This window comes from Mycteria americana, chromosome 6, assembly GCF_035582795.1.
Source record: "Mycteria americana isolate JAX WOST 10 ecotype Jacksonville Zoo and Gardens chromosome 6, USCA_MyAme_1.0, whole genome shotgun sequence".
Taxonomy (NCBI): Eukaryota; Metazoa; Chordata; class Aves; order Ciconiiformes; family Ciconiidae; genus Mycteria; species Mycteria americana.
Genome location: NC_134370.1, coordinates 60146628 through 60161896, shown reverse-complemented (window position 1 = coordinate 60161896; position 15269 = coordinate 60146628). Strand labels below are relative to the sequence as shown.

General features: G+C 39.4%; 1 protein-coding gene across 2 annotated transcripts in view; it reads right to left on the bottom strand.

The window, feature by feature from the left end:
* Nucleotides 1–15269, bottom strand: part of SH3GL3 (SH3 domain containing GRB2 like 3, endophilin A3) — a 59393-nt gene that overhangs the window by 18405 nt on the left and 25719 nt on the right. For both annotated transcript variants that reach the window (XM_075506154.1, XM_075506156.1), the window contains one exon: nucleotides 886–954. In XM_075506154.1, the coding sequence (XP_075362269.1) occupies nucleotides 886–954 (69 nt within the window). The remainder of the gene's footprint in view (nucleotides 1–885; nucleotides 955–15269) is intronic.

Sequence of the window (15269 nt, the reverse complement as noted above, 5' to 3'; positions counted from 1 at the left end):
AAATCACATTTCTGGCTTGTTTCGTTTTTCCTCCCTTAGGGCCTGCACATTATTTTTCCTCTTATAATGCAGAGAAAGGACATAATTATTCTGAAGAAACTGAAACCTAGAAACCTGTTTAGATCATAAATTCAAAAGTGCATGTTGGAAAAAAACCAACTCACGCAAGACTTTTTTCCTCAATCTGCCAACAATAAAAGCTGTGACCTAGGTGTACTATGGACATTAAAAAGTACCCAGAGAGACAAGGGCAATTAAAAAAAGTACATAAAAGCTGAAAAAGCAGAAACTGGCTTTATGCTGGCAGTATGGGCAGTAACATTGTTGAATTTGCAACACAACAGCTAATAAGTGGATAGCAAACACCTCCATTTCCACAACAATTCATGTAAATTTCTGAACACGGATATAAACTAAGAAATATAATTCTGTGTCAAAAGAAACGTTGACCCTAGTAGTTAGATTTTTATCATGAATAATGTCAGACGGGAAGGCTTCGTGGTCTTTACAAAGGCTCACTAAACACTGAAGACTTCTCTCTCTAATCTCCCACACAGAGGAGAAGGCCCCTCCTGGTGCTCCGCACCATTCTTGGAGGAGTTTCTCTTCACCGTTGCGAGGTGTCAGTGGAACCTGCCTCCTCTGCTCAGACAGCCCTTGTGGATATCTCTTCTCCCTTCCTCCCTTGGCTGAGCTGACAAGGCTCAAGGATAAATTTCCACTTACCCTTACAAAACTCTGTCTGGAAGCATGGGGGGGGGGGGGGGGGGGTGTGTGGTGGTGTTTCCCACGTAAATCTACACCACCATTCTGTCACTTGAAACATGAAACATTTTTGATTCTGCAATAGCTTAATATTGGAAAACATAATGTTGCTTTCCTTACCCTTTCCATCTCTTGAAATTCTTCATCTAACTTTGTTCCTTCTGCTCCACTTATTTTTTCACTGAACAACTGTAAAAAGACAAATTTAACCAAAAAATTGCATGATTATTTAATTACAGAATAAAGATCCGAGAGTCACAGGAATTAATTCAGATTAGAAAATATGCAGCAACCATTTGAGGCAACTGTGCAAGAGAAGAGTAACCTTAGTCTTGGAAGTGAAGCACTCATTTCAAGAGGGATAAAAGATACCCGATACGAATTTACAACAGGCAAACAAAAAATGGTTTCTCATGCTTAAACAGTTTGTACCCTAAAGGCGGGCCTACTCTGCAGACTTCAGGCCCAGGGACCAGCGTAAATCCAGAGTAACCATTTCAAGGATGTCTCTCTCTGCAGCCCTGGACCCCTGAGTACCTTCTGGCCCTGTATGCCACCAGGCTCAGGGATACAGCTCCCACTCCCGCTGCTGGGAGTTGCCCGCAGTTCTGTGGAAGGAACAGGCTCGTGAAGGATGCTGCACAGTGACCCACCTGTGTGACTGAGGATCTTTATGATACTGAAAACAAAAATGTCATGCATTCTTCAAAAATGCAAAGCACCAGTTTTAAAAAGAGGATTTCAGTAAATCTTCTTAAGATGGCTGAAATATTATCCAAGTTTTGTGTAAAAACTCCAGGCTGTCAGACCCGAGTTTGGTCCTCACTGAGAAAGCCATGGCTAGGAATAAGCACTCGAGCAGAACTCAGCTATCTGCTTCTTGCAGTCCACGGTACCCGCGCTGCAACAGCATGAGAAGAAAGCCAGATCCTCACCCAGTGTGAAACAGCCTCTGAAAGCGTCGCTCCGCTACGAGGGAAGTGGTTTAACACGTATTCACCAAATATTAAACATAAATTCCTAGGATAATTCCTGCAAAAATGCTACGCATTTCTCTGTTTTAATTGACTTTTATCACTGAATCTTCTAACAGCGTAATGTAAAATCCAGGCCTAGCTCAGTGACTGCTGGTGTTCCCCAAACCTGCCCCCAATAAAGCGGTTTGTTCGTCCTCAGCACCTTCTAAAAGGGAATTCATCTCACTGAATTCAAAAGGCCTTGGAGACTTGCATAATCTGAAAATGGGTCACAGCTCTTTGCAGCGCAATGGTTCCCTCTCCTCGGTCACAGCCTGCACCGCACAGGTGTGGAGGAACGCGCTGCCTCGCCAAAAAACAGCGATGAGCTGATGGAGCAGAGCTGGGAGCTCAGTGGCGGCTGACCTTGCATCGGTATCACTGCTGCCACACAGCCAAAAGAACAGACGGGAAAATGTGAGTTCAAAGAGAGCCATACTGCTAATTATTTCTATCGCCTTTACAGCAGGACTCGCAATCTTTATGCTTAATATGCCAAGCAGCCCAGCAACTTGTCAAGATTATTTCTCTTCCAGAGCACTGACGGAACAAGCACAAAAGCAGATAAAACAGAGATGAAGAAGCCCAAGTACCAGTGAGTTCCTGCGGGTCATCATCTTGCTGCGGTAAGACATCATAGCAGAGAAGCAAGCTGAGGCCACGCATGGAGGGGGACGCTGCCCCGGTCTCTGCAGGTACCTCTGAGGAGTCCTTGAGCACAGACGGAGAAAGACACATGAAAAGGCTGCATGAAAAGCAGCCTGTCAGAAGTTGTGCAGCTTCTTTACACTGGCAGTTTCTGTCTCCTTTCTGTGCAATGTTAATTCCTAGCATAATCAATGCCATTTTCCACAGCCTCACACATGTTTTCTTTCTCCAGCAGGCAATGAACAGATCTGTGGTTTCCTGAAACCTCTCATGGTGATCCCTTTTCAAAGGCCGAGTGCAGTGGGGGAATTATCCTTCTCAGGCTGAAGTTGCAAAATCCACATTCAGTAGCAACCCATAGCTGTCTCATTACAAATAATCCATTTATATATTGACGAAGAATAAATGCAATGAAGTAACATGATTGCTCGACTGTGAAAGCATAATTAATAATAAATTACTGCACCAAATGACTAAAATAACAAAGTGTCCCACACTTAGACAGAACAGATCCGAATGTTATAACAAGAAGCACAAGTGGATGAGTAGAAGTTCACACACTAACAATAATGCCAGAGAGAAAAAAAAACTCCACTGGATCATTGGAAGGCTGACAAAGATAGTCTGAAAAATGCAATTTCTCAGCAGATACACTGGAAGTTGATATGCTTTCAGTAAACGTCTTAGGGCATATACTATTTATCCATCGGCATCCCTTAGCTCGCCCTGGCTTACTGATGGCCATACGTGGTCACACGCACCTCCCTCAAATAATAGCCTGAAACTTAGGCTTACTGTGTTGCTGCTGTTTTTGCCAGGATCGCAGCTGCTGATCCAGGCGTTTGCACTTGGCTGGCGAGGCTGCACTCCCGGTGCCGACAGACACGTGCCTCAGCACCGGGCTGCAGCCTGCTCGCCCTCTTTGCGCATCTGCTCAAATGCTGCCACCCATGTTTAGTTTTGGTTTCTCTTCTGAAATGTCACAAAACTCTTCACTGTGTTTTGAATGGATAAAGTTTGATGCCACTCACAGAGGGAGAAACTATTTGCAGCAACAGTGAGTCACTCCTTGCAAGGGGATCACTGAACTTGCTGAAGCAGCAGGGAGTAAGGAAAGCATCTAAGTTAGATCTAGAAGGTCACAGAACAACTGAGACTTCTATGCACCAGCTTTCAGAGAGAGAGAGAGATATTCTGGATCTACAATTTGCAGAGAATAATGGAGTAATTTAATTAACAACTTGGATGATGGGATAGAGCACAATCCCTGAGCGCCTGGAAGACACCAGCTTGTGGGGAGCAGTTGATACACCAGATGGTGGGGCTGCTCCTCATAAGGGCTTTGACAGGTTGGAAAAAATGGGCTGACAGGAACTTCACGAAGCTCAAACACAAATGCCAAGTCCTGCACCTGCAATGGAATATCCCCATGCAACCGTACAGGCTGGAGGCCAACTGGCTACGAAACAGCTCTGCAGAGTAAGACCTGTGGTACTGGTGGAAAACAAGTTGAACATACATCAGAAGTGTGCCCCTGACCTGAAGAAAGCCAACCACATGCTGACTGGGCTTTATCAGCAACATCATAGACAGCAGGTCCAGGGAAGTGATAATTTCCCTCTATTTAGCACTTGTGAGACCAGATCTCACATGTCCAGTATGTTTGTATGTACATGTCCAGTTTGGGCTGCCCAGTACAAGACACTGACATCCTAGGTGGGTCTGGTGGAGGGCCGCTGATATGAGCAGGGGACTGGAGCACATGGCATACAAACAGAGAGCTGAGTTTGTTCAGCCTTAGGAAGAGGTTAAGTGGGTATCTACCTAGTGGGAGCATATGAAAAGATGGAGCCGGAATCTTGTGGAAGTACAAGAAGCAACGGTCACAAGTTGGAAAACAAGAAATTCAGACCTGTTAAAAAGGAAAGAAAAAAGAAGAAAAAAACCACCATGAGGGTATTTAAACACTGGGTTGGGTTGTCCAGAGAAGTTGTGGAGCTCCCACACTTGAAGATATGCAAGCCTTGCCTGGACAAGGCCCTGAGCAACCTGCTCTAACAGGACCTGCTTCAAGTGAGAGGCTGGATCAGATGCTCTCTGGAGGGCCCTTCTGACCTAACCGACTCCAGTTCTAATTCCGTATTTACAGTGACATGTGAATGCAACTCCACAGAGCCAGATCTGCAGACACCGTTTCATACAGACACTGAAAACAACCTAACACACACCTACATCTAGGAGCAAAAGCACTGACCATATGAAAAAGTTTGTCCACACACTTTCCCAGTTCTATGCAAACATTAATAATACTGCAATTTCTAGCCCACGGAGGCACTTCTTCAATGATATTTACTCTGAGCTCTAATTTCCTTTGAGAAAGAAGACTACCTCAGTGCTCAGATACCGTAAAGAATGATTCCTTAAAGTCTATAAGCTGTCTGCGCTCCTGACAGTAAACATTGGTATAAAGTTCTAATGGTTATCATTAAATTTTACATCAGCACAGCTTGTTTGATATTGGCATAATCGGGATCGGCTTTACTCTTCTTGCATTTGGGAACACAAAAGCTTTTGTTCTGATCGTACTGAATTTAGGAGCTGTAAAACTAGCATCACCACTCTCCCAATTAAAAGTCACAGGATACCCAATTCATGATTGAAAATGGATGCACAAAGGAGATAGCTGCTGCGTTTTAATTCTCCGACTATTTGCTGAGCATCATTTACATGCATTATATCAAGCTGCAAAATGGTTTGAACTTTAATAGAAGCGTGCCCAACTGTGGGGCTGTGTAATTATGTGGCAATATCTATCAGTTTTTATGAGTCAGCTAATCAAAGGCGAAACTGCTACCATCACATAAGGCGTGTATTCTGAGGGAGCTTGGAATTACTTGTACGGGAAGAATCCTTCATCTCCAAATTCGGAAGCTGGGTGCCATGGATTCAGCACCTTTTCACTAGACAGGGCCAGAGCCAGAATTTGGGGCTCTGAAAAAACCCAGTTCCCACCATGGGGGCCACCACTACCTTACTATTCCACTGCCAGGTCAGAAGCTAAAGCCATTCATTAGTCATATTTCTGGTGGAGCTAATTAGGTTTCCTCTGGAACAAAATTTACACCCAGAGAATAGCTGTGAAATGAGAAAGATTTCTTCCTCTCAGGTGTCTGTGCAACTCCCTCCATCACACCTGATGTATTAGAGGTAGCGTGGAGAAAAAAAAACCCAAACCCTAAATAAAAACATGAAAACACTTTCAAAACAGCCATTGTAATATCACCTCTCATTTGTTGTTATATACGACAGCAAACTACCTTTTATTGTAAAACTTGCATGCTCTATATAATAGAAGACCTTTCTGCCTGAAGAAATATTGCAGTTTGTACACAAACGCTCCTTGCTTGTAACTTCTTCCGAGATCCTACTGTTCTTTGTAATATTGAAAAATTAAAGATGATGTTGTATTATAGACAATCTAAAAGTGTCTGGTGAGCTTACGTGGAATCTTCTAGGAAGACAAATCTGGAAAAAAAAAAACAAATAGGTTTTGGAAGAAACCCCTCCAGATATTGTGATTTCTATTTAAGTTCTGTATATCCAGCTACTGTTCAAAATGCAAATTGCAATTTTGTTATACAGTCTTAAAAGACTAAATATTTATCTGCCAAGGAATCTATATTCCAGGAAATTCTCTGAGAAAATACTTTTTCCATAAACCTAATACTGAGATTTTGTTCTCACACTAGTCCTTTGTTACTTTAATTTCTTTAAGATAATGTAATTTTCTTTTGATTTGTTGTGTTGTACTGAAGCATGAACAGAGCACATGAACTGTCTAGAGTTTAAACTGAACTCTATGGCTCACCAAAAGTCTAAACTAAAAAAGCCCCAAGCTTTCATGTAATTTTTCAGTACTTTTAAGTATGTTAAGATTTATCCTTCTTATTGCACAGGAATAGTACATTTCTCCATTCTCATATGGATTATAAAAACAAGCTTCAGAAAAATGCTTTTACTAATGTCTTGTACGTTATATCCACTAAATTACAGAACTTTTTCATATTTCACTAAGGAAGGTTACTGAACATGAGAAACTGCCAAAAATATCCCAGATCAACAGAGAGCTGATAAAACTCTCAAAACAATTACCCTATTTTTTTATATATCCACTGGGTATTTTATAATACAAGTCAATAGGATTCTTGCCAGCCAATACTTGCACACATGCTCTGACCTTCTGTTTCACTTGTTTTGCCATTCTTTTGCAACAGTCATTAACTGGGATTGAACCATCACAGGTTTTTTGTTGTTATTCAGCTACTGTTGAAATAAGTGGAGCTGAAGAAGTCCTTAACTGGCCAGCAAAGCTCTCTTGTACCTCACTGGCCAAGAAATTATCAAATACTATTTAATGACTGAATGAAAGGTACCGTATTCTATTAAAGACTTAAGAGCTTTTAATGACTCTTCACCAAGTAACGGCATTTATTTTGTTCTGAAGGAGTATCTGCTGAAATTATCTGCTGAAACTTTAACGGGATGGAAAATTCCTACATTTGTCATAAATATGCACACTGTCAAACCCATGAGGCAAAACATAGATTTTAGGAAAGATCTTTTAACAAAAAAGCCAAAGCTATGAAAAGACTTTAAATTTATTTCCCTCTCTCTAAAAAGGAAGTAAGCGATCAAAACTAATAGATTCATCCCAAAGTTAACACATAGAAAGCCAGGAAATAATATAACTATACGGTTACATTTCCCACAGAAACTTATAACTGGGCCAAACTGCACAAATACGTTAAGATATATCTTTAAATACAATACTTAGTACAAAACACTACATTCCAGTATGGTTAATGCATAATAGTTATGCTTCTCTTAATAAATCATTAAAACTTCCAGTTATTGCCCTGCAGCCACATAATTGTTTCATTTGGTGTTAAATTATTATGCATAGAGGATTTAATGCAACGTGACAATACTAATAGCTTTCTGAAGAATCTTATTAAAGCCTATCATAAACAATGGGAAGAATAAGGTGGCTGGCAAGATATCTTCTGGCTAAAGTAGAATTTCCTTGCAGTGTTCAACCTCCTGAGGGGAGAGAGATATTTCCTTTTTTGTCCTTTTCCAGAATGCTCCATCAGATTAGAGAACCAAGATGCCAGCCCGTCTTCTAGATCAAAAGTAGTTTAACCTCAAGTATCTATAATTCCCTGGTTTGTGCTTCTAAGTTCTATTACAATGCTACACGTATTACCTGTTTTTCCTCTTTCCTGATTGCTAATTCCCATGCTCAAAAAAAAGATTGCTACTAGTTCGTGTAGCGCAGACTACCAAGAACTTGAACCTACAACACAGCTCACCTAATGTCTTGCATCTTAGCACATCTTTAATAACATAAAGGAGTACACACTGGCAGAGCCATCTGCACAAAGTTTGCCACTGTGATAGAAAAATATTCTTTAAAAAAAGAATAAAATATTCTGCTTTATTGACTAGGTGAACATCTAAAACGAATGGGCAGCTTATAGACACCCCTGTTGTTGCCTTGCTGCAAAATAACTCCCCAAACACACAGAGTATGTTTAGAGAGGAGGCATTGCTTTATTCTGCGCAGGGTGCAAGGGGGAAAATTTCCACAAATGGAGCACACCTATTACAATTCTTTTCAGTATTTATCCATAAAAGTTAACGCACCATGCCTATCAAATACATAATCATCAGACTAACTAATCATCCTCTTCTTCCGTTGGCCCGTATTTTCTCCGCTTCGATTTAAAGTCACAGTATGATTTTAATTCACTGCACATGCTCACAAGGAGTGTGTGTGTGTGTGGGGGGGTAGTCCTTTCATCCCCCAGTTGGGTCGATGGTCACGATCTCCCCCTGCCCCCTTTACCTTTCTTCTAGTTACTGTTATTCCTGTTGTCTTCATGGTTGTTGTGGTGTCCCCTTATCTTTACGGCTCTCCCGGTAAGAGGATGTTCCTGTTACTGGTCTCTGAAGGGTTACAGCTTTGCATTCTTTTAGGACAAACATATGCTTGTTATTAAAATATGCAGTGCCCGTACCCTCTTATCTAACTTAGGCATTATCTATTACCTTGAAGATTCTACAGTTCTCACAGTCTCGTATGCTAGTTTCTATTTCTAACTGTGATCCCTTCTTAGCTACTAGTAACTCTTATACTATTTGTATTTTATTCTAAAATATATACACATATATACACGATTCAAGGTGACACTGTGATTGACTTCTAGAGATCTACTGAAAGTCTGAGTCCTCAGAAGAAAAAGAAGTGCCCCACACTGAGAAACTAAACTAAGATGCACATTTTCAAACACAGATCTAAACAAAAGACTAAAGAAACACAGCACTTGGCCCCTGGAACAGCTGCAGAGGATGCTGAAACCAACGAGGTATGAGAACGGCAGCCTCTTCAAGCCTCTCCTCCTGCACCAAGACTGTCCCAAGACAGGGCCCAGAGCCATGCAGAAACAAGGATGTCAGAGCCGCTAAAAGTGGAAAATCATCTGCAAATGAAAATGGGTAATATATACGCAAAAAGAGATTTTTCTCAGGCTCCTTAAAAAAATATAACAAGGAGGGAAAAAGTCAAATTATAAAATTGTAACAGTACTTGAAGCTGTTCTTTTAATTGTATTGACACAGCTCATACTACCCTAATGCTTTGGAGAAAATCCAAACCTCTTATTTTAGAGGTTAAGCACTGAACGATGGCAAGAGCTCTTTGGTTGCCTCAGTACATTGTGTTTTCAAAGAAAACAAAAATATTCTTGCTCTGATGTACTTGAAAGAAAAAGATTTATTCTGCCCCCCCAAATAAATAAGAGGTCTACTACAAAGTGCATATGTTTCAGGCTTGCAAATACAGAACACTCTGGCTTACCTCCAGCAAATCATTTAAGTTCATACTTCAGTAGGTGCTTAAGTGCTTTGCTGGATCAAGACCGGAGTGCTCAGCACCTCGCAGTATGAAGCTCAAAGGGTCATCACCTTTACATGGAGTATTTTATAACTTTTTCTTCCACTAAACATTCAGCTAGCAGTAGCACGGATTTCTCCAAAGCACTTGGGGAAACAGTAAAAAAGATTTCTGACAGCAACAGAGAGACCTGGGGTTTTTTGAAAAAATTAATCAAGCAGCTGAATTGGGTCCTACTGCTATTTAATCAAAATTATGGAGTGCAAGAAGCTGCACCCTGAAAATCAAATATTTATTATTGCTCTCATGGCTACATGAGTGGTATAAAATATCTCTGAATTCAAAAACACTTGTACATGGGTATTTAAGAAAGTGAAGCTTTCTCTTTTCCTAACAGTTTATGCATAATTATAAAATGTAATATAATATTTTGGAATTTATGTGAGACATTAACACTGATTAAAAATTATAATCATATTGCAGTTACAAAAATGAAAACAGCTTTCAGGCAGTATCCATGGCAGAGTACATTTTTATATAAATGCAGGGAGACGAAGAAGCATTACATACAATTGGACCAATCTCTCGTCATTCATTACCCATCACAAACAGCTGAACCAGAACTCCAGAACACCACATCCATGGCCATAGGAATTCACATCCTAGTGTTTCACTGAAGACCTCTATTCCCAGATATTTAAAGTGGAAATACAAAGTATGAACTTTAGGATGTGCCTGTACTTCAAAGACAGCTCATGACTATGCTCACACTACCTTGAGTAAAGAAAGGGCATGCCCTACATCTAAACTTCCTTTAGGGATCTCTGAGGGACCCAGGAGCAAATCTTGTCCCTGCAGCCAACAAAATCAAAATACCAAAAAGAGTTGTATTATTTAAAAATATGAAGGATTTTAAATATATGTAGAAATCTATTACATTTAAGGACACACTAAGATAAATATAATTAAAATATTTCTTAAATATTTTCTAATTTTAAAAATTGTATACAACTTATAAACATGAAAAATAAAAACTGAGCACCATTTTATTTTCAGAGACCACAGATTTAGGTAGGAAATTCCATTTGCATAACAAAAAAACCCCAGGCCATCTGAAGGACACCAGGAATCTCAAGGGCCTGTTTCCCAAGAAGCAAAACATACTTTTTCTACCAAGAGATCTCTGAATCACACAAAGTTAAAGAAATGCATGACAGTACTGCCAGAGTGTTTATATTCATAAAGAACATTCCTATCTCACTAATATTTATGAACCCTTTATTTCATTACTTGTAATTTTGCACACAAACAGGAGCAACAAGATCACAGTAGATTATTTTTAGGAAGGCACATGAACTGAGTTATAAAAGGATACGCCAGATAAAGAGGCGTAGAAGAGAAATATGTTTGTAACGTGACTTGCCTGGCAAGTCAGGATCTGAGGGTGTCCCCATATGCGTACTTCCCGCATGGTGATGTTCTGTGAGCTGCTAGTGTAACATTAACTCAGCTTCAAGCATGTCACTGTTAACAGGTCGCACGTAGATCTACGTAAAGCATTAGTATTAAGCCTACCTTCTAACATGGAGCAAATATTTCACAGCTGAGCATGACCCAAAGTGTAGACAAGTCCAGCCAGGCAATCAGCTGAGACCACTACAGTCAACTCTACAGCTACCAGTATCAACAAGAATGGACCCAGTCCATCAAAACTCCCCATATGCTCCTAAAGAAAAAAATACCCATTCACACCATGGAACGTAAGCTCTGCAGCTACCACACGGAATCAATGAACAGCCACCGCTGTTGAGCTGCAACAGCACAGTTCTGGCAAAGGTTCAGAAGTGGCAGCTTAGTTTTATTTAGAAAGGAAGCTCAAATAGTGCAAGCCATGTATTCTGGGATCAAGAAAGCCCTTACAAGCACTACTACATACAGGAACATTTGAGCAATGACAGAACTCCCTGCCGATGTAGGAGTTTCAGCAGGCAATCTAGACACACCTCACAGAGACAATCCAAGATGTCTGTCTTCCAGTGAAAAATCTCACCAACTGATCAACCGGAGGTTCTGCTTTCAAACTTATGGTGTCAGAGACTCATAGCTATGCAGACAAGAATTTCCGCTGATTTCCTTTGTTTTACGTACATTTCTTCTGTACCACTTAGTGTGATCTCTCCTAACTTAAATCAGCTTGTATGAATAAGGATTGCTGAAGACACCTAGGTACTTGTCAAAATGTATTTAATCAATCCAAGAGCCTTTGCTTGGGAAACCACATGGAAGAAAAAGGAAAAAGCACAGAACCCAAGAACATGACATAAATGAGGCTACTGGTTGATGAGTGCCTTCTTTTCTTCAGGAAGGACTTACACAATCAAAAAAAGATGGAAGAAAAGAAACGTTAAGAGTGTGATAAGTTGAACAACCTATATGATTTTGCATAGTCTAAACAAAAGATTCTGCCAGTTGGGAGTATTATCACAACAGAAATTTTTCAAAAGAGAAGGGCATGCCATTTTGACAAAGCTAATGAGTGCTGTACATAAAGATCTGCCATACAATGCATATGATGTGGGTGTTTGACCATTTCTATAAGTTCCTAGCATCCTTGCAATTCTTTCCACTGACACAACTCTGGGATGCATGAAATACTTTTTGATTCCTGTTCTTTCAAGAAAAAAAAAAAAGGAAACAGACACAAGCATATCAAAGGTCTTGACAGACCTGCAACATCCTGTGTGTGCGCTTTAGAAACTCATCATCTCTCAAATAAGCAGCAAACAATGTAGTAACGCCTTGTGCTCTAAGGGAAGATCTACAGCTGATAAGGTAAGATGAAGTGTCTGGCATTAAACAATTAAGTCATCTGTAAAAACAGGACAATGTGCCAGTCATGATCCTGCAGTTTATGAAAGTCAACAATAACATCTAGTGAAATATTATTTATGGCTCAATTTGTTATTTGCCATATCTGTGAAAAAAAAAAAAAGTTACATCTCCTTTCTTTGACAGCAATGCTCAGAACTTAACCCCGTATGATTCCTATGCTCTTTCTAATATATTTCTCATACGTAATTTTTTTGCCAGAATTCAGGATTTGGTTACGCTTTTTACTAATTTAGGAACGGAAACATCAGACATTACATTATAGCTCTGATATATGTTGTTCTGCAGAAAACTAGACGCAAGAAGTCTGTGCCAGAAAGTGAACTCTAAGTAGGGTCAGGAATGCTGGGCACTTGCTGTTACTTGGTCAACACTCAAAATCCTGTACCCAGCTGATCCAGTCAGTACACAATCAGGCAGCCTTTTAAATTAACCTTATTAACAAAATCCAGCCAAAGTATGTGTAAATATAGACTGTGTAATCTAGACTTATAAAGAAGTCTGCACATTGAGAGGGGTGCTGTCTCTTCCTCTAAGAAAGCATACTCTTTTAAAATTCTTAACATATTTCAGAATATTTTATCTTCACAATGCAATGGACAGTTTGACTCTTTCTGTGACACTCCAAAGGTCTCGAGTTTCTCATTAAAAGAAAGCCCATGCTACTTGTGCTGCTGATATTGCTTGTTCACAGGTCTGGATTCCAGACTTTCTGCTCTCAGCAAGAGCTACTTATTAGCCACTGCTGTAGCTTTTGATGCTACAGGAAAAATGAGGAACAAATTGGTACAGCTTGAACCACACATCCAAGTTCCTAATATGCCAGTAATTTAGGAGAGAAAACTGGAAACCTAAATACTTGACTGAATTTGGGTTAAACTGACTTGTCCTTGGCCACACAGTAAACAAGTGGTAACTCTGAAATTAGAATGCCAGAGTCCCAGATCTCTACTCTTTGCCCTGAAGAATGCCGTCTTACATAAAATATTCTATATGTACTTCTGAACAGGCAAAGCAAGTGAAAGTTATGTTTACGGGATACAAATTGTGAGTTGTCAATTACTGCACAATCATTAAATTTATTATAAGAATGCAATTCCAGATTTCATCTGAGAGCAAAATGAGAAAATGAGTGTACAATCAATGCAAGAAAGATATTTTTATTGTAGACAGTCTGTTAGAAAAGTGAAATGAAAAGTGTTTACACCTGTTTTCTATGTTCAAACTGATATGAATAGCTGTTTCAAATTTTCAAATTTTGAGTGATAATACTTCTCAAATCTACAAAATGATGGTGGTTTCCTGCTGATCTATGCAATCATGGATTGTTCTAGTTCCTAAATAACTGCAACCTTACAAAAGGGAAAATACATACAAAAATCTGCATTCAGTCCAAATATGCAATCACTTGGTTAGCAGAAAGTTGAACAGTTTGCTTAAGATTATATGAGACAGTTCTGACCTCAATTAGGAATTGAATAAACTCCGTGGTGTCCAGCTGAACACCTTTGTCTTAAAACCAAACTTCAGAAAACATTGTATCAAAGCTACCAGAAATTGTACACAAAGCAAGGAACATGTGATCACTCATTTTACACTAACATAAATTTAACTGATTCTGCAATTACAGGATTCACTTTTTTTTTTTTTTAAATAATAAATCCTGGACTAACTAGCTAAATTCTGCTAAAACTAAATCTAAAGAAAACAACAGGGTACTACAACATCCAGCTGCAGTCCTGATTCAGCAGAATTAGCTTTCCACAGCAGTATTAATGAAGTTGAGAACCTCCATAAGGATCATAAAATCATATCACATACAGTTACAGTGAGGCAACATTTCAAAATATACCAGTAACCAAAATATTAAATACTGATTATGCAAGTAAATAGAAAATACTTGCTTTCTTGTGCTGATTGGGAGATTAATGAATAATTAGCAGAAACATAAGGGCAACATTTTACAAATTATTCCCTAGTTCAGTCACTTTTATACTTTTTTTCAGTCACTTTTAGCTTTTTTTTTTCTTTCTTTCTTAAAGGTAAATCTGTCAGAGCTCAGCAACAAAACCATGCTAAGCTGGAATTTGCAAAATTGATGTCTTAGCAATAAATAAGACACATAACAACATCATGCCATTAAACCCGCTGATACACGTCAAAGGATACCCTTTTCCATGCAAGTCAGAAACTACAAGGATTAACAAGTTTCCCCTTTGCCTTACAAATACACCAAGTGAGGGAAAACAAGAATAAAACAAAAAAATTATAGGAGAGGAAGATACAGGCAAAATAGTATTTGTGAAATAACTCAATGGTTCAGCAAACCGGGATGGAATGCTATTTCCTATTAAATTGAATATGCTTTTGCTTCAAAATAATAGAATTAATCAACAGCTTTTATATGCACGTACATGTGTGTACACAAACACACACGTACACAGACACACAGATCCCCAAGAAACCCAAGAGGTATTAGGGACCTGGCTGCTTTTGAAAACCCCACCAAGTGCTTCTCTAAATCTCTAGGCATGTAAATACTTCTTAAGAGTCTAGCCCAAGAGACTCATCAGAGAAGCACACAGGACTCAACGCTGCCAAAATACAAGCTCTGTTTAATTTCAGATTCTAGTCATAAACAGCTGACAGCAGCTAAACTAACTACTACTACATTATTACTACTTAATGCCTTCCTTTCCAGCAATATTTTGTCCTTGTGTTTCTTCTAGCATAGCATAGTAAAGGCTTCTTTTATTTACATTCATAAATAATGGCTGGATGGGTGGTGGGTATTTTCTTAAACAATCTATGCATCCACAACATAGAACCATCAGTATGCCTTAGGGCATACATACAGTTTAGGACTGCGTATGGCCTACAATTATCACACAGGAAACACTTCAGAAATTACCAATATTTAAACTATTGCTCGACTACAGGGTTACCTGTGCATGTCTGGACCCAACACTTACTTGCAAACTACCATGTATATATAA